Source organism: Lupinus angustifolius, chromosome LG10, assembly GCF_001865875.1.
Source record: "Lupinus angustifolius cultivar Tanjil chromosome LG10, LupAngTanjil_v1.0, whole genome shotgun sequence".
Lineage (NCBI taxonomy): Eukaryota > Viridiplantae > Streptophyta > Magnoliopsida > Fabales > Fabaceae > Lupinus > Lupinus angustifolius.
In genome coordinates, this window is record NC_032018.1 from 4,980,374 (window position 1) to 5,007,342 (window position 26,969).

At 31.9% G+C, this 26,969-nt stretch overlaps 4 protein-coding genes and 1 long non-coding RNA gene across 9 annotated transcripts; 2 read left to right on the plus strand and 3 right to left on the minus strand.

Annotated features, from left to right (window-relative positions):
* On the plus strand, nucleotides 1,653–4,947 carry LOC109357802 (deSI-like protein At4g17486). 3 transcript variants are annotated; one of them, XM_019601854.1, is made up of 5 exons: nucleotides 1,653–1,845; nucleotides 2,975–3,215; nucleotides 3,841–4,128; nucleotides 4,462–4,766; nucleotides 4,933–4,947. In XM_019601854.1, the coding sequence occupies exons 2-4, from the start codon at nucleotides 3,005–3,007 to the stop codon at nucleotides 4,716–4,718; spliced, it is 756 nt and encodes a 251-aa protein (XP_019457399.1). In that variant the 5' UTR covers nucleotides 1,653–1,845; nucleotides 2,975–3,004; the 3' UTR covers nucleotides 4,719–4,766; nucleotides 4,933–4,947. The 3 variants fall into 3 exon arrangements, with proteins under 3 accessions (XP_019457399.1, XP_019457398.1, XP_019457400.1); XM_019601853.1 differs by lacking the exon at nucleotides 4,933–4,947 and having other exon boundaries at nucleotides 4,462–4,890; XM_019601855.1 differs by lacking the exons at nucleotides 1,653–1,845; nucleotides 4,933–4,947 and having other exon boundaries at nucleotides 3,005–3,215; nucleotides 4,462–4,891.
* Nucleotides 5,632–8,116, minus strand: LOC109358881 (protein BRASSINAZOLE-RESISTANT 1-like). The gene is made up of 2 exons (XM_019603362.1): nucleotides 7,748–8,116; nucleotides 5,632–6,762 (listed from the first exon to the last, which is right to left on the minus strand). The coding sequence occupies exons 1-2, from the start codon at nucleotides 7,982–7,984 to the stop codon at nucleotides 6,073–6,075; spliced, it is 927 nt and encodes a 308-aa protein (XP_019458907.1). The 5' UTR covers nucleotides 7,985–8,116; the 3' UTR covers nucleotides 5,632–6,072.
* Nucleotides 10,334–14,548, minus strand: LOC109357711 (methyltransferase-like protein 2). Of its 2 annotated transcripts, XM_019601727.1 has the most exons (9): nucleotides 14,199–14,547; nucleotides 13,228–13,447; nucleotides 12,669–12,808; nucleotides 12,453–12,486; nucleotides 11,582–11,657; nucleotides 11,156–11,333; nucleotides 10,984–11,073; nucleotides 10,782–10,881; nucleotides 10,334–10,475 (listed from the first exon to the last, which is right to left on the minus strand). In XM_019601727.1, the coding sequence occupies exons 1-9, from the start codon at nucleotides 14,496–14,498 to the stop codon at nucleotides 10,336–10,338; spliced, it is 1,278 nt and encodes a 425-aa protein (XP_019457272.1). In that variant the 5' UTR covers nucleotides 14,499–14,547; the 3' UTR covers nucleotides 10,334–10,335. The 2 variants fall into 2 exon arrangements, with proteins under 2 accessions (XP_019457272.1, XP_019457273.1); XM_019601728.1 differs by lacking the exon at nucleotides 10,334–10,475 and having other exon boundaries at nucleotides 10,782–10,873; nucleotides 14,199–14,548.
* LOC109358935 lies at nucleotides 20,229–20,464 on the minus strand. The gene is made up of 2 exons (XR_002109017.1): nucleotides 20,349–20,464; nucleotides 20,229–20,314 (listed from the first exon to the last, which is right to left on the minus strand). It is a non-coding gene; the product is annotated as an uncharacterized LOC109358935 (long non-coding RNA).
* On the plus strand, nucleotides 20,468–23,319 carry LOC109358934. 2 transcript variants are annotated; one of them, XM_019603436.1, is made up of 6 exons: nucleotides 20,468–20,701; nucleotides 21,675–21,801; nucleotides 22,239–22,378; nucleotides 22,485–22,547; nucleotides 22,648–22,716; nucleotides 22,935–23,319. In XM_019603436.1, exons 1-6 carry the CDS (start codon nucleotides 20,489–20,491, stop codon nucleotides 23,004–23,006), a joined length of 684 nt encoding a protein of 227 aa, XP_019458981.1. In that variant the 5' UTR covers nucleotides 20,468–20,488; the 3' UTR covers nucleotides 23,007–23,319. The 2 variants fall into 2 exon arrangements, with proteins under 2 accessions (XP_019458981.1, XP_019458982.1); XM_019603437.1 differs by having other exon boundaries at nucleotides 22,488–22,547.

The window sequence follows — 26,969 nt, forward strand, 5'->3', positions numbered from 1 at the left end:
TTTCCGTTTTTTTGTGGTATTAGACTGCCCCTTCTAGCAAGTGACAGTCATTCCAATCCGATCTCAATAACCTTTTATTATAAGACATTATGGGTCACATTTGCATTGATGGGATGTGTTAATGTTTTTTTACCCCCGTGATCACAAGAATGCAACAGAAATTGAGGAGTGCAATGAAAAGAAATATTAGCCTCAGGTATGGAAAATATACAAAGGAAGGCATATGCATAAGACACCCGTGAAATGGAGTAAATAATGTCATAGGATACAAGTAAGGAAGGAGAAGGCAAGTGGTAATGTTGAGGGAAGAGAAAAGCATTTAGAATTTACTAGTTTTTTGCGCACGAGTTATTTCAATAAATTTTTTAATATTCGTTATTATTTTTAATAAAAGTGGATATGACATGTACAAAATGTATTTTAAAACATGTTTTATTATTTAATTTTTATAGTTTAAATGATTACATTAGATGACATTTTATTTTATATGAAAAGTTAGTGGTTTTCAAAAAATGGTAACTTATAATTAATGGCATCGTATACGAGGATTACATAAACAATTAATATTAGATGAGTACTATTATGTTGTACGTATACATATATATATATATATATATATATATATATATATATATATGGAGGGTATATATGAATGTTCTTCTTTAAAATAAGCTCACATATGCATTGATGCATTATTAATTGTTTATAAAATCGTGAGATACAATGTCATTAGCTCGAAAAAATGACATTATTTGAAAACATATATACTTTTTATATAAGATAAACCCCATCAATCCTATGGTTCCTATCAGTAGGAAGCATCAGAGGCAAAAAAATGATTTCTAACTTGCATAAAATAAATGATTAACAATGAATGTTTTGACTTTTGAGGGAGAATGGAAACACATGATTTTTTCTAAAACAAAGATTTACTTATGAAAAATTCGTAAAAGAGTACATTTTTTCTCGATTAATAATATAGAGGATGATTGTGGTGCATTTTTTATGGATGTTTTATGCATATTGATTTAATTTTTTAAGACTGGAATAATAGCTATCGAATTTAATATTATACAATGATAGTGTAAAAATTTATACATATTCATCATTATTTGTATTAATTTTTTTACGAATCAATGATGATAAAATATAAATGATGGATAATATCATGACAATGTATAAAAATCATACATTGTCAGTGCATACTTTTTTTCCTCTTAAAATTTATGCACCTTCATGCTATTTAGACAACTATTTATCTACATTCTTATGCAAATAATGCAAACTATCCTGTAAAAATATTCCAAAATGTTTCTCTGAAGTTTTTTTTTTATGATAAAGTCAGTAAAAGTGTATAATATTATAATTTTTTAGTTGATCCTTATATTCTTTATCAAATAATCATCCTTAATTGTTCACTTTAAAAACAAATTCAATTTAAAGTATTATCCAAAATTATCATTCTATAAATATTTAATCTCGTATAGTTTTATACGTAAAATAGAGGCTTACTCACTCTATACGAAGTTATGTAATCGTTTCTCTAAACATATAAAACATTTGAAATTGGATCCGTTATTTTATACATTTTCAATAAATTTCTTAGCGTTTGGTCATATGAATGAATATGTTTGTTCAAAATGGAGAGAATGCATTAATACTAAACTAAACATATTTTATATTGATCTTGCTTCATTCATTTCACTCTTGTCCACATCTCAAACACACTCATTCCTTCTTTCTTCACATTTTCTTCTTCTCCTTCTCTCTCTTTGAGGAGTGAGTGAGTTGTTTTGAGGAACCTTCTCAATCTCTTTTATGGCTTCACTCTTTCAATCTGTAGCTGTAAGTTTCGCTACTTACTCATCATTATGTTTGTGTTGTTATGTTTTTCAAATGGTTATCAATTTATAGAATAACAATAAGATTTAGGAAAAAACATGTTTCTAACCGTTGGACACTGTTCTTTCATTACTATTAATATCTCTTTGACATTTTTCTTTTTCATTTTTCAGCAACCAAAAACAAGTTTATTTTTTAGTGATGCAATTGTGGTATACTTCCGTTGTGTTAGATCTGAAAACTGACACTAGAATATAGCTGTGACTATGTTTATGGCCAATATGTTTGATGTGGTGAAAATTAAGGAGCTGTTAGGGCTTGTTCCATCTATAAAAATTGTTACAAAATCTTCTAGAACATGGGAAAGTGTTAGGGAAGTTTTCTGGACTGCATGTGTCCTTGTCATTTTAAGTTCATGTGTGTGTTTGGGAAGATATGTGAGGAGATTATAACTTATAAGTAAGTCAATGGTTTATTTGACAAAAAACAAGCACATAGCCTTATTTGGTTGAAGGATATTTTTAGAAAAGCCCTTGAGTTTTCTATTTATTATAACCTTACAATCAAATAGGGGGGATTTTAATTGGACATTCACATTTTCCTTGTTAAGAAGCTTACAGTAGTAAAGTTAGTTACTAGGTTCACATGTTAACCTTGCATTCTACTTATTGAATATTGAATTTGCCTTTCTATGTACCATGTTCGGTTCAATAATAATGTAAAAAGTGTTGAACTGTTCAACCAAAATCAACTGCGTATCTGTGCTCATATCAAATTCCTAGTAACTATGGTAGAGACTAGAGAGAGATTATATTCACCTATTATCAAGAGCTAAAAGGTGAAGCTAAGCTGAATGTAGCATTTCCTTAACATGCTTCAAAGCCAATGGATTCTACATCAATTGCTCAAATCTTCGTGCTTCATCGATTATCTCATGAGATGCAAGTTGCTGCTGCTAAATTATCCCATAAAACTACATTATTATAAATTTGAAAATGAGCAGATAAGTTTATTGTAATTAGAAATAAAAGAGAAGGGGTGACAAAATCTTAGCACATAGTTTTATATTCTTATTAATTGAAGTTGTAAACATAAACAGTGATACTTGTGCTTAAGTGTTTGCTGGATGCAGGTATTATGTTGGTGTTTCCTTTAGGAAAAGATGAAATTGAAGTCTAAGAAAGGATGGAAGTCTATTGTATCTCTTCATTTAAAAGGAAAATCAGCCACTCGTTTTTCTCTGTTTCGCAAAGTTAATTCAGCTAGCTATGGCCCTGCCAAAACACCAGTTTATCTTAATGTGTATGACTTGACTCCCATGAATGGTTATGTTCATTGGGCTGGTCTTGGTATCTATCACTCTGGTGTAGAAGGTATGACTTTAGGCTTCCATCTCTTTAATTTTGGCCTTTCTCTGTCTGTCTCTTAATCTAAGCTTGTAGCTTTAATCTGATTTTTTCTCAAATATATTAGTACTAGATAGTCCTACGCTGGAGAAAAGCTAAATATTCATTTCAATTTACCAAGTTTTGCTACCTTATCGTACCATGTCTAAATTATTTTGCGAATGAAAGATATTTTAATGGGGTGAGATTCATGCCAATTTAATTGAATACTAAACTGGTCTAATGCTTATAGTTAGTGAGAATATGGTAAAAGAAAATTGTAGACACATGGTATTTTTCTTTATAATGTTATTTGCAATTTTATATTTTAAGAATGTGCAAATTATTTCTGAAATCACCAACTTCTGTCGGCCTGAGAACTTGTAATATTTCTGTGCATCTAATTTGAACTCATCTAAAAATATGCAGATTATTATTATTATTTCCTTATATGGAGTGAGATACTTTATCTAAATTAAAAGATCTATTTTTATTTGAGGGTGGTTTCCCTAATTCTCTAGCTGCTTGTGTAGCACTTGGCTCGTCAGTAAATGTAACTATTGATTTTTAAATGGACAAATATTATGTGATTAACCATCCCTGTATTTGGCAGTTCATGGTGTAGAATATGCATTCGGAGCTCATGACTACCCAACAAGCGGTGTTTTTGAGGTTGAACCTCGGCAATGCCCTGGCTTCAAGTTCAGGAAGTCAATACTCATAGGATCCACATCTTTGGATGCTGTCCAGGTTAGGGAGTTTATGGAATGCCAGGCAGAAAGCTACAATGGCGACACATACCACTTAATTGTTAAGAACTGCAACCACTTCTGCAAGGACATCTGCTACAAGCTGACAGGGAAATCAATTCCAACATGGGTAAATCGACTGGCCAAGCTAGGTATATTCTTCACTACTTCATTCAGGTAGTAGTTGACTTTTGTATTGTGTTTGGACAAGATAGGTATGGGGACAAAGGCGAGAGGGAATGTAAAATCTTGTTGCAATCTCTCCCTTGTTTGGTATATTGTTCTAAATAAAAGGAGTTAGTGTTATAACTAACCCTCCAAAATCCCCCAACTCACTGCATTTTCAGAGTTTTTAAGGACAGATGTTTAGTTTTGAAGTTTTACCTTCTCTTTCCTTTGACCTTGTTTCTTTCCCTTCCTTTTCTTTGTACATTTCACAAACACTAGTATAACCAATATATACTTTGTTGTTTACTTTGTGGTAGGTTCAATTTGCAACTGTGTTCTTCCCAAAGCACTAAAAGTTTCTGCTGTGAGGCATGATCCTAATTATCAGCCTCATGACAGTGTGAAGAGAAGGCTTAGAAGTAGCTTCAATTGCTTGTCTTCAATCTCGATGCGTCAAAAGCATCTCTCCGCATCTTCACTGTTTCTACAATCACCTCTAAGAGGCTGCTTATCATCATCATGGCCCTCATCGGAATTGAGGAAGTCCATTAATCGTTCCTTGAAGGAAAGCTAGTTGTTTCAAAAGTTAGGAAATGCATCATTTGTATAACTCTTGTCTATGGTAATCTTTTGCAAGTATTCTTCTAGTTTAGTTTGGTCACATAATTTGAAATTTATTTTCATTTGTTGTTTTTCACTGTTAAGGTTCTTTCCCTTTATTCTTTTTTAGTTACTGTGGTGTGACCTTTTATCTTTGATATGAGCATATCCCTCATTTTGCTATACAGTTGCAACTAAGAATGTAACATGCATCACCATTATGCTGGCTAAGGGTTATTGTTTTCACTGTTGTAATTATACTTAATTTTCTCATCAATGGTCTCTGAAAATATACTCCTGACTTTAGAAGATTCATATTAAAGAAAAGCCAAGCTTTTAGTGTTTTGCATCTTAAATATAAATATTTGCCCAAATTTTATTTTTGACTCTTCATATTTTCCTTAGCCATCTATATTATTGCCTGAACAGAATTCCTACTTCTAAATTGCCAGCATTTAGTAATCGGAGTTATGTTATACGAAGATAGTAGCAAGTTCAAGCACATAAGTGGAAGCGCTTGATTGAAGATTGAACTATGTTTAAAAAATGCATTGGTTATGGAGAAATTAGAGAAATGTTTTGTTGAACCGACACTATAAAAAGGCAAACTGTCCATAGCCGACAAACAACACAGAATTCATCACAATTCAACTAGGGAAATGTTTTGTTGAACCTCGCATTTATTTCTCCCACACCAGCACAATTCATCACATAGTTTGCCAAACAAAAAACCACATCACAATGCACCATAGCGCCTCATCAGTTTGAGGCTCATGATAAAATTCTATATTCAAAATAACTGATCATACCACATAGGATCATCTGTAAGGGCTCAAATATGGTAGAAGGACACATAACATGTTGGTATAAATTAAGATCACAAACTATTTGAGAGACAGAACAAGGATATAATAAAGAATACTAATATAATTCAAAGGAATGGCATTAACAAATAATCTAATCTTATGAGGTTTTTGACAAAAGACAATATAATAACCTTGACAAATCCTAAAATTTCTTATCTATATCACCCACATAATCTAATACTAATGCTGATGCCTGATGAGGTTTTCTGAATGATTGGCATCTCAACCACTAAATGAAGGATCCTGGTGACATTATCATTCTTGTGTTTTACCAAGGCATGGAAACAGATGATTTTGTACATAAACTGTCCTTGATATAATGACATCTGATACATCCAGTTAAAAATAATAAGTCTGATTCCACACATGCTGCTTGCACTGACTTAGTTGAATGAAAAACCAATCGGCAACTTGTGCTCTCATTCTCACATATAATCCACATGATACAATTTTGGTAGTAACCTAACTTTGTGTCTTCCTGCTTCCAAGTGTGAGTTCCAAATCATCCAATCCTACTTCATGGATTTTTTCCCCAACCCAAGGCTTTACCTGTACCCCAAACTCTCTTTCAGAACTTCTCATATCTTGGATTGAGTTATCTGGTACACTGTGCTGAGTAACAGCTTTAATAAGATTAAAGGTTGGAGATGTTGGCATTGCAGATGCAGAAGGTGCAAATGCATGGAACTTCAGCCACTGGCCAGATGCAGTAGTGGAAGTGTCAGACTCGTCACATTCCGGTATTGTGGCTGGGGTGTAAAGGTGACGGTGTGTAGGGCTAGCAGGTGCGGAAGCTGCAAAGTAAGGGTAGTTGAAGGAGGCCATTGATTGTTTGGCAATAGACTCCCATGTTGGAATTGGTTTAGGATTTCTTGATGTTGGCGATGAGATAGGTGGTGTTACAGGGGCGCTGTTTGATATTCTCAGAGGAGTGAGAGAGGCTGAAATGTCATTGTGCATGCATGGAAAGAAGCTTGGTGTGTTGTCCCCATCGAAACGGAAAGGGCTTGGGAAAGAGGAAGAGGAAGGACTGACTTGGTAAGAAGGAATTGGACTAGGAAAATATGAAGACATGGGACTTGGATTTTGTGATGTGAAAGGAGTGTTTCTTGTGGAGGTGCCTGCAGCATTGGCTAGAGGTGGCTTGCAATCCTATTTATAACAATCATAACCAAAAACACATGTTAGTAACGAGCAAATGGGATACCATAACATATGCCTTTCTTTTACAATTTGAGCATCAAAGTTTGATTCTTATTTCAGTAAACCAGCATAAAAATTATTACTACTTAAGGCAGGTTTCAAATCCCTCATTTTTCAGGTTTCTTTTTCTAAAGCTCACGCTATAAGTTTCTAATAACCAATCTTAGATATAAACACAAAAGAAGCTAATTCAAACAAACACGCTTATAACATGCAGTGTTTCATATCTTTTTTTCGGTAAACTGCATTTTTCTAAAATCTAATTTCAGAGAAAAGGAATCAGAATCAGGTAATTAACTTAGAAAGTTTCATTTTCATCCTAATTCCAATGTAGCATACGGATCCATTTGATTACAATTCTCAAATTAGTGATTGCCTAAAAACAATATTGGTAGAAACTTGTTTATGAGGAGCTAATGGTAGAAACTTTTTTCTAAATACACCCTTTTTACAGAGAAGCTTAACAATACAAGCTTATAAAGTCGAAAGTGACATTTGTTCTCAAAACAAAAACCCTCAACAAACCGGCTCTAAAAATGGATAGTTAATTAATTGCATAATAAATTAAACAAAAAAATGGATACTTAATTACATGCATTTTTTCCAAATCTAAACTCACAAAAATTGATTAGAATAAGATAATTAACTTAGAAAATGTAGCATAAATGGATAGTTACACACAATAATAAACATAACAAGAAAGAAATATGAGATCAAAATGCCTGAAAATAATATACACAGATTCGTTCTACATGATACTACATTAAACAAGTGAAATCACAATGCAAATAAAAATTGCACCGGAACTAGAACCAAGCTTGATTTCTCACTTGAAACGAACAATTTTGGTCGAACAATGAATTCAGATCAGAGAAACAAAATCTATATAAAAAAATCTAAGATCTGAAACCAAATCGAATAAAATTCGATTTACCTTGCGATAAGTGGTTCCGTCTTCTTCTACTCTCCAACCAGCTTCTTCACATAGAGCTTTCAACACTTCATTGTTATCACAATGCTTCGGCAAACGATAGTTCCCTTGAGCTCGAAGACCAGCATATATCTTCGCAGCTATCGCTCTTCTCCTCCTCTCTCTCCTCCGGTTGTTCTCTCTCTCCCTCCACGACGGTTTCCTCCGGCTCGCCGCCGACGTTGCTCCATCGGAAGTCATTTCCAGCAACGGTGCTACGTAACAATAAATCAATAATGTTTCTTAGTGAGTATTTGAGTGCGTCGCAGGGAATTTAAACCCGAGACTAATGGGTTCACGAGTCACGAGGATTGTGCGCTTGAAGAGTGAGAAAGAATAATGAAGAATCTGATAAAGGGTAATTTTTGAACGGGTTTTGATAGCGTGAGTGATGGTGTAGCGAGGATCGTGCGGTCGTGTAGCGTGAACGGTGATGTTTCTTACATCTACGTATATTAGAGCAACCACAATCATTGTTTTTAGTAGAATCAAATTTTGTTGTCCAATGTGACATTCTTATTATGCCAATTCTGTTTTTAGAACAATGAGAGAAAACAAAAATTATAGATGTTTGATTAAGGATGATGTAGGTTTATGAGACTCAAATAAGAATAAGAATAATGTTTATAATTGTGAGGGAAAAGTAGATGTTCTCTTATTTCCATTGAAGTTGTATTAAATTATAAAATAATATGATACTCGAATAATAATGAAAATGTTATTCATTATCATGGTTGGGCTCTTAGGGATTGGGTTGGGCTAGAGAATGGACGGGTGAGATTAATCGGTGAGATGAAAAGGGTGATGAAGTGGGACCTGGGTGGGGTGAGAGATTTGACGTGTGGAGGAGTTGAATCACAATTCACATGTGGACTGCTACACTCAGATAAGCTAATTATTAGTGGGAGTGGGACCAGAAATGATGGTCTCATAATTATTCAATGCAAATCATCCTATTATTTCTCATTCTACCTTTTGTATTGCTCTCTAGGCTTTTTTTATATTTTTAGTACTTATTTCATTGGAATTATTGTAAAAACTAAAAAAAGATATTGATTAAGTTTTATTTTTAACTTTAAATAACTCAATTAAATATACTAATTACATACTTTACTTAATATATTCAGATTTTTTACATTATATATCCATATTTTTAGTTGTTTGAGATAGGGTCAAAATTAGTCTATATTAAAATAGATTTGAGTTATGTTGGTCCTCTCGGCCTATCTTTATTCTCACTTGTTCCTTTAATCCATCCTTTTATGATTTATTTTGAAAGCAAGCAAATCAACTTAATTTGAATCATTTCATGTTTAGTATTTTCTCGTTGTCTTACTCATTTGTGTCAAGTGTCAACAATTCAACATGTTTCATAATGAACATAGCAATGAATCTAATATTGAAAAATTAAGTCTTCACAATTATCTTTATGTTTAAACATCAATTTTTAAAACTTTTTTATTTTCATTTTCCTCATTAAATTATGCTTTTAAACACTTATTAACATTCTCCTCTAAAGCTTAATACAATAAGAAATGAAATAACCAAATTAACTAAACTCATTTTTTCACCAAAAGACCCTAACCAATAAGTGTAATGATCATCACAGTAACCTTAGTTTCATTACTCCAAATAATACATTCTTTTTACCTACTACATGCAACAAACAAGCTTTAATAAATCTACTATATAAGCCAGATATTGATTTTGTCTTTGACCAAATATCTCCCCTTCAATACAATCAACCACTTATACGTAAGTTAATGTCTTTATTTTTGAATAAGTTAACTACTTTCACTTATCAAAAACGTAAAGTCAATAAGAAGTTGAAAACTGAACCTCTTTTGCCCTACTATTTTTAAGAGTACCCAAAACTTTAACTTTTTCCACATTTTCTTTAATGTGTCAAAGATTGAGGCTAAAAAGGTCGGTTACTCCATTTATAAAAAGGTAGTGATATTTGCCCATTAATATTCTACAACTTATTCGTTTTAAGTAAGAAATGATTCAGAATAAACAATTTTAATCAAAAATAGAAGATGTTGTATATATCTTATGGCCTGTTTGTTAGAATTATACAAACAAAATGATTCTAAATGAATGAAAATATGTTTCGAAGAAGCCAAAATTTATAACTTTATTGTAAAACCTTTTCTAGCAAGAGACCAGAAAAAAACTAGAACAACTAATCAAACTTGTAATTAAACATAAGTTTGTTTTGTTTTATATTAAGATTTCATACTCGTACCAGAAAGAATGAGAGGGGCGATATGAAGCTTACTCACTAACATTTTACGTGAATAAAATAATGTTTCATTGAGAATTGTTTTCTATTCCAAATCTAAAAAACATGTCACTAATTAACTTACATATTGCGTAAGAAAAAAAGAAAAATTTAGATTCATGTCATGAGTATATGTCATAACTCACAAGTCTTCTAAATAGCATGTCTTTTTATTTAAGTTTGCAGCCACAAGACATCAGCATTACTCGTGCAACATGCAATGAAAAGTAGCACATAAAATAAATGCTGCAACTTCAGAACCATTCATCTATCTTTCAACAAAATACCTAGAATCTTGAAAGTGAAGGGGTTCATTCCCCCAAGCAACCCATCCAGCCATCATTTCTCTGGCAAACAGCTCTATACATCGAGGAGGCTTGAGCCCGGGAACGTAGTCCAGTAACAAATCTTACCACATTAGAAAGAAAAAAAGGAACCTCAGCATTCATGTCAGAGAGATATGCATTTTCTTTACATGTTTTGACAACATGAAGAAGATATTTGATTTATGAGATGGGTGCACATGGTGATATTGCGTATTTCAAGCTAGATTGAAGAAATGTATGTAAATAAGATTTGTATTTGTTGTCCAGAAAATGTGGCACAAGAAACAGAGCTGCCATATGATGCATTGAGTTTCAGTGACAAAATATGTGCTAGCGAGGTCGAGACTTCATAAAGCGAAAACACCACAAAGTAATCAGACAAGAATACCTGCAATTGGGGGCTTCCTTGAATAATCCCCAGGAATGCTGATTATAACATGATCATCCTTCAAAGGTTTAAAACTTGAATGGTTACCGGAACTGTTTACCTAGAATAAATAAAAGAACGTAAGTTAGATAACCGAAGAAGGGGGGAAATCTGATGGTTAGAACTTAGAAGGTTTATTGAAATAAACATTGCAAAACCTGACCTTCCCAGGACTGTATCCCAAGACAAGAACTTCATATGGCCTATGATGGAAGAAATCTAAATCACAAATAAAGGATCCATTTGCTTTCACCTGCAATAGAGATTGGAATGCCATGACATGAAACACTTGCATGGCAATTTACTCAAGCAAAGGACAGTAACTGAGAGATCACCTTTAACCAATAAAAGTTAGCAGCAAAGCTAACTCCCCATGCAGGAAAAAGCTCTGTCTCAACAAAACTACGGAGCTTCTCTCTGTTGGTCACCCATAAGCATACAAGTGCTCCATTGGTGTGAGTAAGTTGCTTAATAGGAAGGGATAAAAAGTATCTGTTGGGCAAGGTTGGATACCTACATTGATGACATTACATGTATAAGATTTCTTATAAATTAAGTTGCACGTTCCGGCCAATTTTAAAAGAACAGCTATTAAAAGTTCAATAGGAGAGTCACGATGTTATTATCATTCACTACTTAAGGACAGCTATTAAAAGTTCATCAAGAAAGTAACAATGTTATTATCATTCACAATATTGAAGTTATTACAAAGGGTTTTTGTAACTATTACATCAGCAAAATGATTGCAACACTTTATATACCTTGATTTCTGGTAGGCACTAGCATTCTCCCAGGGTGGATCCACCATTATGAGGTTGAAACCAGAATCAGCATGAGCTGTATAAGTAAGATCAAAGGAAGGGTAATTATATGAAAATCACATGTAGTGCATCATTACTTGAACACTTAGACTCAAACATGCTCCCTCAGAGATGCCACATAAAGAACTTCAGCAACTGGGTTGCCCTGATAAGATCATGCAGGCGACAAGCAATGTGTTCTATCTAGTATAATTCTATGAGGTCAAGATAAGTCCATTCACATATCATGCAACTTTTGAGGAGAATCATTCAAGTCATAAAAAAGTAACACGCTAGACCCACAATTAAACATGAGAATAATAGGAGTATAGGGGCAGCCAGTACTGCTAGTGGGAGCTAGAGGGAGGGAAAAAAATAAAAGGGCGGAAATTACGGCTAGTGAGAGTGGAGAGAATATGTAGGCAACGGGAAGTTAGTTAAGAAAATAAAGATGGAAGTGGGGGGTAATGGGAGTATTTTGTTAATTGGAGAGGTTTTGGCCTTTTGAGGATCACTTAAGCCATTGAGCAGAGACAGCACTTAGCTTCTTTGCTTTTCTTCTTTACTATTAGTTCTGTTTTTACATTCTATCTCGTATTCACTGTAATTGGAGCTTGGATACTAGATGTTCTTGTTTTTAGTTGTTATTACAGGTGCTTATCAAAACATATATAGAAACTAAGAATTATCAATAAATAAAATGGGCACTTGTTTTTCTCAAGTGATTGTGGCATAAAAATAATCACTTACATTTACATATCAATGAACTCATGTGTGTGGAGGAAACAAGGCATATAAAAAAATGAAATTGAGTTAAATGTGCAATCATTACCAGGAATTAGATTCCGAAGCTGTCCCAAATCAGACTTCCACATGATGAAAACAGGTAAAAATAAAAACATATCAGGCACACTCCATAGACTCAGGGGTTAAGAAATTAATTGCCTAAAAACATAAAGAATAGGATGATCCATGGAATATACTACAAGAGAAACAAAGTTCGAAAAGAAAACACATTCCAGATATTACCATGGAGGTTTAAACATACCATGTAAAAGCAACTTTCCCGGGGAATTATATAACGATTGTTCAGAATTTCAGCCACCGCCTCAACCTTGGTGTCATTAGCAACCAAATTATTGAATGCAGGAAGCACTATATGTTCACAGCATTGGACACTTGGAGAGTCTGGGAAATCAAAGAACACATACATATATATTAGCCCAGCCAAGATGTCATGCTAGATTACATGGTAGAAACTTAATAAAAAAGAAACAGGCTTCTCCACTTTATCAATAAAAAACCCCACGGTGTGACTCCTAAGCTTTGATAAATAACTAAATGGATATTACCCAACCAAGATGTCATGCTAAATTAAAGTTAGTAAAATTTTAGTAACTTAATAAGACCAGAAAGAATACTGAAAAAGGTATTTTGTTGCCCTAGTTTCACACTATTGTGGCTAGGTCCAAAAGGAAATCTGTTTTTTATTTCTCCAAAAGTTCTTGAAACAGGTTTTGAAGTGCATATATCATTGCATCATTGTAAACATCCAACAAAAAAGGTATACACCCAGGCTCAACTCAGCGCAGAGAAAAAATCCCCACCTTCTAAATCATTTGGCACCTGCTCAGGGGCATCAAGACGTAAATTTAGCATTACCTCAAGCAGTGGTGCTTCCTGTCTCAGTTCAATAAAAGAGTGTTGGGCACCCTGACACTCTCTCTTACAGCAACCACTATCATTTTTCAAAGTGCTCAAAGCTTCCAAGAGTTCAGCAGATTGTAGCAAACACTCATGTCCCTTCAACAACAAAGGCCTCGCTTCCTGCAAAAAAACACACATATAATGAAATCACAGCAATAAAACACAATAGTGTCAGTGACTTGGTGTCAAAACTTAGATTACAATGCCTGCAGAAATATACATTAGCCATCCATTCAAATTAGTCATCATCATAAGGTTCACCTACTTTAAATATTTTTTAATCATTAAACAGTTTCTTAGTCCCTAGCCTTTGGCGTTGCGGTAAGGTTGTTTGCCTTGTGATTTGGAGGTCATGGATTCAAATGCTGGAAATAGGGACTTCGCTTGTAATGAAAGGGTAAGGTTGCGGACATATACTCTCCCCAAACCCAGAACCTCGTGCAATAGGCTGCTCTACTAATGACTAAGAAATGGTGGCCATCCCTCAATTACTGATCAATAGAACTAAGATAAAGAGAGCTTATACAAACTTTATTGGAGCTTCTCTAGTAATACAAGCATTTCAATTATTCAGGAGTTGTTTGAAAAAGTTCATGACAATAACTTATGAGCTTTTTTAAAATGTATTACAACGAATTTGTTATTACTTATTACTTATTTTAACAAGGCTATCATATAAGCTTATCGAATGAGCTATAAAGAAATTCATGCACGTCTGAGTAAATGATTTATTTCAGCACCTATTGACAAGTTTTTCTGAAATAAGCTAAAAAGTTTATATACACAAGATTTCTGTGATAACCTTATCAGAATAAAATAAAAGAACAGAGCACGTTATTTCCATAAGTTTACTGAGATTTCAATTAAATACCTGATGACGCTGAACGGCAATTAATTCTCTGTCGTTTAGAGACGGAGGCTCTTTGGCAATGCGTTTTCGTTTACGCTTTCGTTTCGTGGGAGAAGAAGTAACGGTGGAGATAGGTTTGGGGATTGAGGATTCGAAAAAACGAGGATAGTAAGCAGAAGGAGAAACCCTGAAGCCATTGTAGGAACGGTTGAGAACACGAACGGGATCAACGAAAACGGCGTTAGAATCATCGAAGTAGTATATGCCAGATTCATAGAACAGTGACAGTTTCTGTGATTCTGAGTCCTTCATCACTTCCATGCCACGATTTAGAATTTCAAGGTAGCTATGCTCGCCTCAACGGTATACATGTTAAAAAGAAAAGGGAAATTATAAACTTCTTTGTTTGGACTTGGGTTATGTGAACAATGGGTTTGGGCCAATGTTCAAAAACATTGAACATGTTGATATTTTACGTACTTGAATAAAAGTAATAATTTGTAAATAATGAACGGGATTTTTTGTTTGTATTTTAAAAAAAAAGCATTAATTTAGTTTATCCATAATCCCTTGGTTAATAATTTGTTGTTGGTCATCCTTTGATTAATTAAGTTTATGCATGCGCACTAAGACTTTGTTGAAAAGAATCATCATCCAAGTCAATCACTATTTGATATTTTAAATTTTTAGCTTATTATTTTATGACTTTTTCCCAACCCAAAAAAAATCATTAAGCTAGTGGAAGGATTGGATTATTGGAAAGTGCCAGGTAGAGAACAAGGAAGTTGTTCAAAAGTGGAGCCCCATTTTTCTTCTTAACTTCGGCCTTAATTATCTAGAGAGACACCTACAGCCATCTGTACGGAGTTTATGTTCAAAACCATGTACAACATTGTTAGTCTTTTTTTGTACTATCAAGATATTTTCTCACATTTTTTTGTTAAAGAATTAATATCTTTCAGAGTGCGTAGTTGTATCATTCAACAAGTGTTGTTCCTTGGAATCAAATTGTTTTTTTATTATCCTAAGGCTCTAGAAATATCTTACATCATTATATCAACATCTTATTGTTCAACATTTTTTTTGTTTAGTAACAAGTATCTTCTACCCAAGTTAATGCACAGTAGATACAAATAACACAACATAGGCTGCATTTTCCATTTTGTACACCAATTCCATTATGTTTATGTTAATTTCTCTTCTCTAATGTGAATGGTTAGTTTGTGTATGCTTTTGTGTGAAGGGCTTCATCTTATCCCATATAAAGGATTAAACAGTTATGACCAGTTCTGGAAATAGTCCATCATTACTATTACACTGCGGTCAAGGTCGAAGATGTATAAATAAATTATTATTTTAAACAATAATGTTGTGTCACTTGTGTGGTTGGATCCATTATTTAATGCCATAAGTTTTTTTATCTAAAAATATACAAGCAAGAGAAAGCGATACATGGCATAGAAATGGGAAGGGAAAGGACCAAAGTATGTTTAACGTTCAATGTGGAGGCAGAAGCTGCTAATTATTATAGGGACACGCGTCTACCAATGAAAACGTATATCCTCCGTATTATCCGGAAACCATTGTCGTTAACTTTCTCATGCAGATAGACATATTACGCACTTACCCCTTCCACAATTCTTTTTAGAAAAACCATATATTGCTATAAAAATAGTATTAATATATATAAAAAAGTAGTTCTATATTTATCAATAATTGCTTTACAGTTATATTAACGTCACTTTCTTGGATATTTTTAATACTGAATGCAAAGTCATACTTTTAAGATAATGGGTTTTAATTTAACTTATTTTTCTCTCTTTCATCCCATTTTTAGTTTTTCTTTTTGCTTCTTCACAATTTAACTTAATTTAGAGTTGTGAAGTCATGATAGGTCAAAGTAGCTTCTTAATGACTCTTTTTTTAATTTCAAACTCATAAGTTGTGTTGGTCTAACACAATTTATGCACAACATAATCCTAGAGCAAAGAATGTAACAAGGATATAATATATAACCAATAATTATTGGACAAGTACTTTATACTTAGGCGCCAGTAATTTTATTTCAACATAATCAGACTCCATTGCTTTTATTCCTTTTGAATTCTTTTTGTTTTCAAATGTTATTATCTTACCTATTTGTTTTAATTGTTGGAATGATTGTTTTATTTATCATATAATTATTTTATAATTAAATAAGGGTCCAATATATGATAACAAAATATAAAAATTGGATTTTTTTATCGGCAATTGTTAGTATGTTAGTATTTTGTTGTAGATGAGACTTCACTTTCAACCTTTTTCACCTAACCATCAAATCACTTTATAACTCGCATTTTTATTGATGGTGAGACTCGAAATCTTAAATTATTCCTCTTCACAATCAGCCTTATGACTCCCCTTAAAAAATTGGATTAAAAAATCTTATACTCAAATTTTAAATAAGTAACCATAATGGAGGTCAAAGGGAAATATAAGTTATCACAATTTATATTAAATATTTTTTCCCAGAATTTATTATAAAAATATTATAATTAAATTATTTTATAAATAATATCTTCTCATTTTTATTTCATCGTCTCAATATGTTTGTACTATTTTTTTAATAAACTAGACATAATCATAGTTTTTTATAATGAATTGGATTACCGCCTAATAGATCCAACGGCGGGAAAACAACGTGCAGGTGAAGTACGACTGAAGGGACAAGGATCACCTATCTCATTTCATGTCTCTTTCCTATCACAAGAATAAAAAAAATTAAAATAAAAAATAATTATATTTAATTGTTTAGAATATGAAATGAAATACTATTCGATACGTGATCTTAGTCCACTGGGATTTGGGAGAGATAGAGAAAGAAAGAGGAATGGTGGTTTATTATATTATTTATTTATTAGTACTACTCTTATTAATTATCTTTTGTTGAGTGTTTTTGACTTGTGTGTAAAGGGTGTGAAGAACAGACATAGCAGCGAGCGTGAGATTGGAATTTCCCGTGTTGGAGAGGACAACACCGACGACAGGTACACACTTCTGTACATGTGGGACCCATCGATGAGCTTCCAGTGTCCCCTTTAGTCTTCTACGTTCTCCGTTATGTATCCGCTGCTTCATCCTTCTTTTGAACCATTTTGCGAATTTACCAACTCACCCTTTTAGAGTTATTTATTTTTGTACCCTTCATTGATTAAAGAGTGTAATATTTTATAAAAACATTATCAAATAACATATCAATTATATTTTCTTTTTAAGATACTTAAAATCGTTCTCCCCCATCTTCATCATTAGAAAATATTGTCTGCAGCTTCTATTTATCAAATCTCAAATTAACATCTTGAAGAACATTCATCAAGTGAACAAACCTCATCTCATAATACTCTTGGTATTTAAATTTCATTGATCCAAACTTTTCATATTTTTTATGTTTTTGAACAAAAACGTTTTTTCAGGGATTTGATACATTTTTCTTATACATGTGTGCATGAAAGTTTTGGGATGTGAGTTAAATGTTGGAATCATTTTTTTTTATAGACGAAGTGATTTACATTTGAGATAGTGTTTCTGACGCATGTCCAACAAGTATTAATGTCAAATGCATAGAAACACAAAAATACATTTATAAAAGGAGGTTTTCTTGCTTTATTGCTTATCGTTTTCCTTAACATGATAGTTAATAAAATCTTACCAATTGACTAGTGGGGTCAATATAGGTTAGATTGGTCAAGAAACGTATTACAATCCGTGAACAAAGGACAAAATGACAATGTTTCTATATTGTGCAAAAGGGTACAGTTTTGTAGTTCTTTAATCATTAACTGGAATTATTATGCGTAAACTTATTATTTATATCTAAGGAGTTTTTGGTTCAAGTAATATATTTTTTTATTCATTTGAAGCCAAAATCTCAACTGCTATGAATATTTTTAGCTAAAGCAATATTGTTTCATTTAAATGATGTGATTGGACAAACATATATATTGCGCAAATTAAACAAAACCATCCAATGACTATGATATGCATCCCAAGTTAAAAGAGATTAATCGATATTGGAAAATTCTCATTAATATTTAAAGTAAGTGAAAACATGTTCGCTCTTAATTTAATAATATAATCGTAATACACAATAGGTGGAATTGATAAACACAATTCGCTCTGTTGGTTTCTACATTTGTAAAGAAATAAATTAATTAAAGATGCATTTATAAACCCGCGTACTTCTTTATTTCCCTTTAAGAAAGGACATGTTAATTATTTTAAACTTCATCGTTGGATTAAAGTTAATTCTTATAATTATTTATACATATCCACCTTTAATTGATTATATTTTTTTATAATTATAAATAAGGCTTGTCTTATATATGTCATAGGACACATGTCAAGAATTTCATAAAGGAAAGTTTTATTGAAAATGGTATAGTTATCAATTTATGAAGATGAGATATTTAATTTTCTCAAGGTAAAATATTTTTAATGAAACCCTTAGCATGTGCCCTTGATCAGACACTAAAAAATCCATAAAGTAACTAATTGTATATCTACTTAAAAATTTAACCAAATTTTAAAACCTTACAAAATATTTACAATTTTTGTGTTAGATCTTAGTATCTACGGACTAGGGATGCTTTAATTAAGCATGGTATCAACTTTGAGTACTAATGAATATATTTAGTAGGTAAAACTCTTTTACATATAATGGTCCTGCAAATAAGATTGCCTCTAGTAAATGGAGGATACCTCCAAATATTGACAATATATATAATTACGAAAGCAACCAGAGTGGAGTAAGTTATGACTCGCCTTGACTCAATAAAAGTTTGTTTGCCTTCAAATTCAAACGAGTTTGATATAACCTAAATTTTAACTTGAACTCAATTAAATTAAATTCCATGATCTGCTCAATTCAGTTTGCTAACACGAATTTCTTCCATGCAAATGATATTTTGGTACTATCATTCATGATTCTTGAGTAAGGAACTAATTCATTTTAAAATGTATAACTACTTAAGTCAACGAATGTCGCTTATAAGAATTGAACCTCTGACTATTTGGTCATCATCGAAGTCTAGTAGGGTCACAATCACTAGACTAACACTTTATTGGTAGTCTAAATATACATTTATTATGTAATATATTGGTATTTAATTAATTTAAAGCTACACTAATTAAATGAAAAAATATGTATTTAATAATTAATCAATAAAATAAAAAAAGAAAAAAAATGTGAAAGATGAGGAAAAAATAGAAAGAAAAGTAGTAGTATTATTTATACATCAGTTCAATCGATGATTCACTTATTAAACCGCATATCAGTGAGATTATATATATCTATACTTCTATACTATTAATAAAAGAAAACACAAAATAACCACCCATCATGGTGTAATTTGTGTTTTCCTATTTTGCCCTCAATATCTTTTTATTTATACTAAAAAACCATATAATATTATTTTCTTATTTATCCTTATTATCTTCTTATTTTAAAAGTGTATTTAAAAAATTGAATATTAGACTAATTGAATAAATTCAACCGTAAATTTAGCGCAAAAAAATATATTTGAATTTATAAAATACAAACTATACATTACAAACGATAGGAAAGCGGGTGCATATCAACACGCTAGTATATATAGATACATAATACACTTGTATTAATATTCAAAAATTAATAAATGATATGATAAATAATTTTATTCACATTATTTGTTCAAATAAAATGTATAATTTAGTGATAGATAATATTTTACAACTATAAACAAAGATAATGATTATATGTTTCATCATCTATCATAATATTTTGGTATAAATAAGTTGATTTGTATAATTGCATACCTTATAATTGATGTACAACACCTGTATAGTGAGATGGTATGGTATGGTTTTCATTACAGTGAAAAGGACAATGTGGTAATTAGAACACAAGGGATAAGATGGTTATTTCATTTGATATCGCAAAGTCAAGAAGTCAAGCATAGCAATAACTCCTCAAAACCAAACCAAACCCGGTATAGTGGGGTATTGCATCATGTCTTCTCTCTCTTCTATATTTCCCCCAGCGCATGATTGAAGCTCCCAACTTCCCCTCCCTTACGTGTCACTCTCTCATTCGTCCATTTTTCTCTCGTCGGGATTCATACCTACACACCAATTAACCATCCCCGTCACTCTCACCTCTCTGTCTCTCACTCACACACACCCGAATTTTCCCTCTCTCTGCAAAATTCTCTCTCTCTCTCTCTCTTATTTTATCATCAATGCATGATCTTTAATTTGAGTCCTTTTTTGTTCATTTTTTTATTTCTGAGTTGAAAATGCTTGAAACAATGGAAAGTTCAGTGAACGGTGGTGGTGGGTTTTCACAGTCACAGTTAATTAGTTGTGGTGATAGCAGTGAAGAGGAGCTATCTGTGTTGCCACGTCATACCAAAGTGGTTGTAACCGGAAACAACCGCACCAAATCAGTACTCGTTGGTCTCCAAGGAGTTGTTAAGAAAGCCGTTGGACTCGGTGGATGGCATTGGCTTGTAATTTTCTTCAACTCTTTGCTCTTTTTTCACAACAAAATGGAAATTCTAATTTTTACGATGACCCTCTTCTTCTTTTCTAATTCTGTGTTGGAAATGTGGTTTTATTTATTTATTTATTTATATTTATATATGCATTGTTATGGTAATTTTAGTTTCAATCTCAGTGTTTGAGCTTTTTATAGGATTTGAATTAAAACAATGTCTATTTTGTGGTTGTTATCATCATCATTAGTTACTCTATTTTGTGGTGACTTCAATGATTCTTAATTTGATGATCAAATTAATGTATAGTAGGTTTGGGTAAATAATGCACGAGTTTTTGATCTGTTGATTGTAATTATCCAAGTTTTTGGTTCTTCAATTTGCAATTTGAATGTACTTTACTCTTTTATATATGGTTTGAGTAACAATATTTAATAATTGTTCGTGGTTATTCATTGTGTATCTTCCATTTTCTATGGATCTGGTGTTTTAGGAGGTTATCTACTATGGTCACTTGTTTTTTCGGTCATTTGTTTGGTTTTACTGATCCAATGAGGTCAATTTGATTAGATTTTAGTTTTTGTTAATCTATATATGGATAAGTACTTATTTTATTCTGGAGTGAGTTGTTTTATACTTTTGGCATTTTTTTTCAGACTGCAGTTGATGTTTTATTTCTTATCCGAGATTGTTGCCTCATTGCAACTTGCATGATCTGATTGTTCCTATTTTTTTATTATGATAATGTGAGTTATTATGTCCTGAATTTAGAAGTCCTTTATATAATTTTATGATCTGAGAATATGTTACTCTTTTATGGACATTTGAATCCTGAATCAGAATTCTATTGTTTGGTGAAGAATTTCATCTACAGCTGTGCTTGTTGTCCATCATGCCATTCATTTTATATGTAAATTTTCTAAAAAACATTTGTTATAGCATAGATGATACTTTAATTTTACGTTTTGCTTTGCATACAAAATTGCAGGTTCTTACCAATGGAATTGAAGTGAAGCTGCAGAGGAACGCTCTTAGCGTGATTGAACCACCCACTGGGAATGAGGAAGATGATGACCCTGAATTTGAGAACGTGACATGGAATGGATCAGATATGGGTGAGTGTGAATTTTAGAAGTTTCCTTTCTCCATCTATCCAGAATTGCTTTCCAATAACTTTCTGGACATTTTATACAGATTTTATAACTCGTAATTGTCTTCCAAGCTAATTATGCAAGAATTATGATTTATAGCTTCCATAACAAGATTATCTTTATGTTTTCTCCTTAAATGTAAAATCATTTAGTACAATTCTTGCTTGCAGAATCAGTGATGCAAATATTGTCATATTTTAGTTCTTGTTTTCTTTGGTTTCCATGGCTCTGTGTTTGAAAAGTGATTGAGTATGGTAACATTGGATCCATTTGTGTAATTGTGTCATTCCCTTTTGCTTTTTAACTATTTCTATAAGCTCTATTGTCCTGCTTCTTTTATATATTGACCCACCAGTAGACCACCATTTCTGATTTTATTTGTACTTTCTTTGATTTTTCAGCATCCGATGATACTCTCAAGTCCCACAGATCGAGGCCCAGAATGCATAGATCACTGGGATCATCTCAAAGGACTATAAATAGGTCCTTCTCTGCTGATTCACAATCTAAGGGGTCCATAACTATGCCTCATGGGTGGACGGTATATCAACTTTGCTAATGTCCCCCTTCTATCGATAAATTTTGCCTCTCAATTACACAATAGAAAATTTGTTTATCAATATTTCAAATTTGGACATTTTATTTAGAAGGTTGACTTGAGCAAATTGGAGATGGCTGCTTTGTGGAGATATTGGCGACACTTCAATCTGGTAAATAATTTCCTCGACTTATCTGTTTGGTTGCAGTCTCCAGGGACAGATGCTTAAGGTAGTTGTTTATGTTTTCGTGACATCTAAACTGGATTCACAGGTGGATGCTGTCCCAAACCCATCAAAACAGCAGTTAGTAGATGTTGTTCAGAGGCATTTCATGTCTCAGGTACTTATTATAAATGAATGATTACATCTTTATTTCTTTGCTTCATGGCAATGTGGTTATGTTGCAAGCATGCCCCAATAAAATCTATCTTAAGGATAAGGCATTGCCTTGAAATATGAATACATTCTTACTGAATCTTACAAATGTTTAATGTGGTTTTTTTACAAGTAATTTGCCAATATGATAGTCTGAAAGTTGTGTTTCTCTTTTTTCGGAAGCAAATGGACGAGTTGCAGGTGATTATGGGATTTGTCCAAGCTGCAAAGAGGCACAAGACTAAGTGCAAATGAATGAGTCAAGCGAAATGAAAATATTTCACAAGTTAATATTGTCTATTATGCTAACAGAGATAATGGTGCTAATATCAATATCCACTTCCCTTAGTAATATGTCACATAATTAACAGTTGTTTGTATCTTTGGGTTCTGAGTTAGCAGTAGGTTAATTATATAAGGTTATAGAGGCTGTTAATCTTTTTGTGGCTGCCTAGTTATGTAGATAAATGTGACCTTGCTAATGGATCTTCAAGGAAGTCTCCATGGCTTCCTTTTCTAAGCTTGATTTAATGTAATGCTGACCTGGGAAGTGGAGTTCTTTAGACTTTATTGTATATATCCGTTTTTCAGTTTGATTATTTTCTTTTGAATTCATTGTGCATTAATTGCTGGGTTAGGTGCTACTGCAACTACCGTTGATGAGTGGAATTGTGAATTTGTGATTAACAGAACTTAAGGGAGGCCTATAAAATAGGACCTTATGTAGTTTCTTTACCAAATCACTGAACTATTTGAAGAATCCTGTATGCTAAGGTGTTACTGTATTACTCTCTCTTATTTGGAGATAAGTATTTTACTTCTATTAGACGATGTCTTAGAAAGAGAAAATATTTGTATGTATCCAATTCATCATTTTTATGTATTAACATTGTTTGAGTTTTAAATAGAAGTTGAATATATGAATAATGACTGATATATTATTAGTGTAAAGAAAATTTCAAGTGAAGTCTTTCTTTATTTCACTAGCATGAAACAATAAATTTAGATGTAGCAGCTGTTATCCACTTTAATATTTTTTACTAATTCTATTTAGGAGTAAAGTCTAAAGTGAACATAGACAAATGACAAATCCAATAGTACAATAATTTATTATTCTGAATTTGGATTGCCAGCTGTGGCCAACTGCATAACGTCTGTTTCAAGCTATTTCAAATTTGAAGTTTGCGTTACAGTAGCAATTTCAATTCTTAGAGTTTGGAAAAATACCTCACATTTGAAATGAATTAGTTTGTGACCAAAATATGGGAAAACTTTGAAAATTAAAATATAAATAAGAAATGTCAATTTAATATTTTGTTTAATGAAACTACATATTTTTATGACATTGTAATTAATGCATATAAAATTCAATTTATATCAAACATTTTCAGATCTACCAATGTTCGTCCATAACTGATAAAACATGCACAATTTCAAATTTTATAAACATTTCCTCCGCTAGTAAGATAAGATTAAGTACATATATTCATCATATGGGGTCACCGTTTTTATTTTTTTAAATAGTATTGTATAAGAACAGATATGGAGAATTAGAGATATATGGGATACACGCCCTTTGAATAAAATTAGCAGCCGTTTACTTGAAAAAAGTAGTAACATTTTATGGTCTCAGTCTATTATGACAAAAGAGTTAATAACTATATAAAAGGCCGGGGAAGATGCAAAATGTATTAGAATAAAAATCTAAAAGAAAATAAATTTTAATTGATATGACATATTCTCATTATTTAATAATATAATTTATGATACAATTTGGGACAGCAAATGTTGTATTTTATGGTGATAGCCCAGTGAAACAAAAATATCCAACCCCATCAGTCACATTCGTCATGTCCATGTGAAGTCCTAATCATATTGATTTCAAGATCAAAACGGGTCCCATTAACAAATGCAACGACATGCATTTGTTTCAACTTTAACGAGTTCTCAAGGACAATACCCGAACAAAATAAAAATATATGCTTAATTTAAGTGTTTTATATAATAATAAACCCATTGTTCACAATGTAATTGTTAACCAATAAATAAGTTCAAATTAAATAAATCATATTATATGGTCGACATTGGCAATTTGTTAACCAATAAATAAGTTAAAATTAAATCCTATCTGAAACTTTAAAAAGAGAAAATCATTCCCATTGATACTATTCATATTATGATATTAGAGGGAACGTCACATATTTTGCTTTTCTCCAAGTTTTTTGTCACTATTCATGCTATTACAAAATCACCAATGGGTGATTAAGTTTTTTTTTTGGATAAGTAAATGATGTTAGTTTTCAATATCAACAAAGACAAATGAGAGCATATAAGGAATCTGACTCTCTCGTCTAAAGGATTTAGTTTTTATTATTGTTTGAGTTAGATTCTCCTCTGCGTCTTAAGTCATAATAATTACAAATAGAAAAAGTTAAGTTACAACAATTGATGTTTTTATGATACTTTTTTTAAGAGACAATATCACGTACTAATTGAAAAGTGAAGCCAATAAATGAAAGAAGCTTTCTAATGGAACAGTAATAATATTATGAGTCACACATGAAATAAGAAAAAATGGTTCAACAATAATTAAGTCTTGAAACTCTCTCATCCAATGACCTATACTACTTTTTTGGGGTTAGGTTTCCTGATAACTCAAGTCATAGTAACTATAATATTACAAGCCCACTGAGAATCTATGAGGTAACTATTATCATCATCTAGTGAGAATCCTCTTGTTCTTTTTACTCGTTTTAGGAATGGATCATTCTTAGTATATGGCTACGAAACGAGGACACATAATAAATAAATAAATCTTTTCATAATGAATGAAAATTCTTTAACTAACATTAAAACGGAATATCACCACATTCTAAGCCCGTTTGTCTATATCTTTTTCTAAAGAAATGATGTTTTTTAATATTATTTGGTTGGGTTTTCACTTTTAGGAAAGAAAAACATTTTTTTGTCAAAATATGCTTAAGAGTTTTTTATTAAAGCCTAGAGAAGTGGATGGAGCTTGAGTCACAGTTTCCACGGCCTAAAACAACCTGGGCGTCCATGTAGTACTTATTACTCCACCTTTGGTCTTGGACCCCCTTTTGATTTTAGGCCCAGAATGCTCAATTCAATCAAACTCCAAATTAATAGTTTTACTAGGGGTGGCAATTGGATGAGTTTGGATGGATTTGGATTTGGATTCTAATGGATGGATACAAAACTATCCACCAATCCATATAAATCCATTACATTACATTTTTAAATTATTCAATCCATCCGTATCCAATGGATTCCAATCCATCCATTCTATCCATGTATCCATTTTAATGGATTAGATGGATGGATATCCAACCCATTTTTTTTAATTTGAACAAAACAATTTTAGTAAAGCAATTTGAAGAATTTTTGTAAATATCTATTATCCATTGAGAAGATAGAAAGAAAACTAAAAAACTAATATACATTTTGTCATTATTCAGATATGAAATTAATTAAATAAATAAATTAAGAAACTAAAAGAAAATAAAGGAAGAACTCGAGGACATTACTAATGATGTGGAGTATTAAGTGTTACTGTTTGACTAAAATATTGGTATCAAGTTTGTCATTCTTAAATTTTGTTGGACATTGTCGAAGATTTTATGGACTAAAATTTCAAGTTTGTAGTGCATTGAGACGTTGAATTATTATTGTTTTACTAGAAATAGTATTATATACTTTATTATTGATGTGTTTAGTATTCATTTAGTTGACTCTACACATTGCAAATTTTGTTCATCTATTTCTTAAAAGATTTTCTTTAAATAAGTTAAAAAACCGAACTGTTAATGAACGGTTCGGTTTGGTGCCTAAATAAAATTTGCGGTTAATCAAGTAGAACTGACTCGTATCTTTATGTTAGGTTCGGTCACTAAATTGCGTCAAAAATCGAACCGAACTTTTATACTCATGCCAATTATGTTGGACCAGAGATTCTTACCAATAAGAGTACTTATAAAAAACTTCACAAATTCACATTTTTAAAAGTGTTTGTTAAGAAAAATATTTTTTAAAATGTGTTTTTAAAAATAAATCACTTTTTAAGAGTAGTTTTAAAAAAAAAACACTTTTTAATTTTTTTAAAATTGATATTTAAAAACGATTTATTAAATAATAATTTGTACAAAAAAATTCTTCAAATTGCTTTACTAAAATTGTTTTGTTCAAATTAAAAAAAAA

Bases quoted from the DNA above. Each gene is read 5' to 3' on its own strand.
- LOC109358934 (XM_019603436.1), top strand. From the start codon at position 20,489: ATGCTTGAAACAATGGAAAGTTCAGTGAACGGTGGTGGTGGGTTTTCA. The intron at 22,548-22,647 runs GTAAATAATTTC...CTGGATTCACAG, and splicing joins ATTGGCGACACTTCAATCTG to GTGGATGCTGTCCCAAACCC. The intron at 22,717-22,934 runs GTACTTATTATA...TTTTTTCGGAAG, and splicing joins AGAGGCATTTCATGTCTCAG to CAAATGGACGAGTTGCAGGT.
- LOC109357802 (XM_019601854.1), top strand. From the start codon at position 3,005: ATGAAATTGAAGTCTAAGAAAGGATGGAAGTCTATTGTATCTCTTCAT. The intron at 3,216-3,840 runs GTATGACTTTAG...TGTATTTGGCAG, and splicing joins CTATCACTCTGGTGTAGAAG to TTCATGGTGTAGAATATGCA. The intron at 4,129-4,461 runs GTATATTCTTCA...ACTTTGTGGTAG, and splicing joins AAATCGACTGGCCAAGCTAG to GTTCAATTTGCAACTGTGTT.
- LOC109357711 (XM_019601727.1), bottom strand. From the start codon at position 14,498: ATGGAAGTGATGAAGGACTCAGAATCACAGAAACTGTCACTGTTCTAT. The intron at 12,809-13,227 runs GTGGGGATTTTT...TTGATTTCCCAG, and splicing joins GGTGCCAAATGATTTAGAAG to ACTCTCCAAGTGTCCAATGC. The intron at 10,476-10,781 runs GTATTCTTGTCT...TAATGTGGTAAG, and splicing joins AAGGAAGCCCCCAATTGCAG to ATTTGTTACTGGACTACGTT.
- LOC109358881 (XM_019603362.1), bottom strand. From the start codon at position 7,984: ATGACTTCCGATGGAGCAACGTCGGCGGCGAGCCGGAGGAAACCGTCG. The intron at 6,763-7,747 runs GTAAATCGAATT...TGTTATAAATAG, and splicing joins ACGGAACCACTTATCGCAAG to GATTGCAAGCCACCTCTAGC.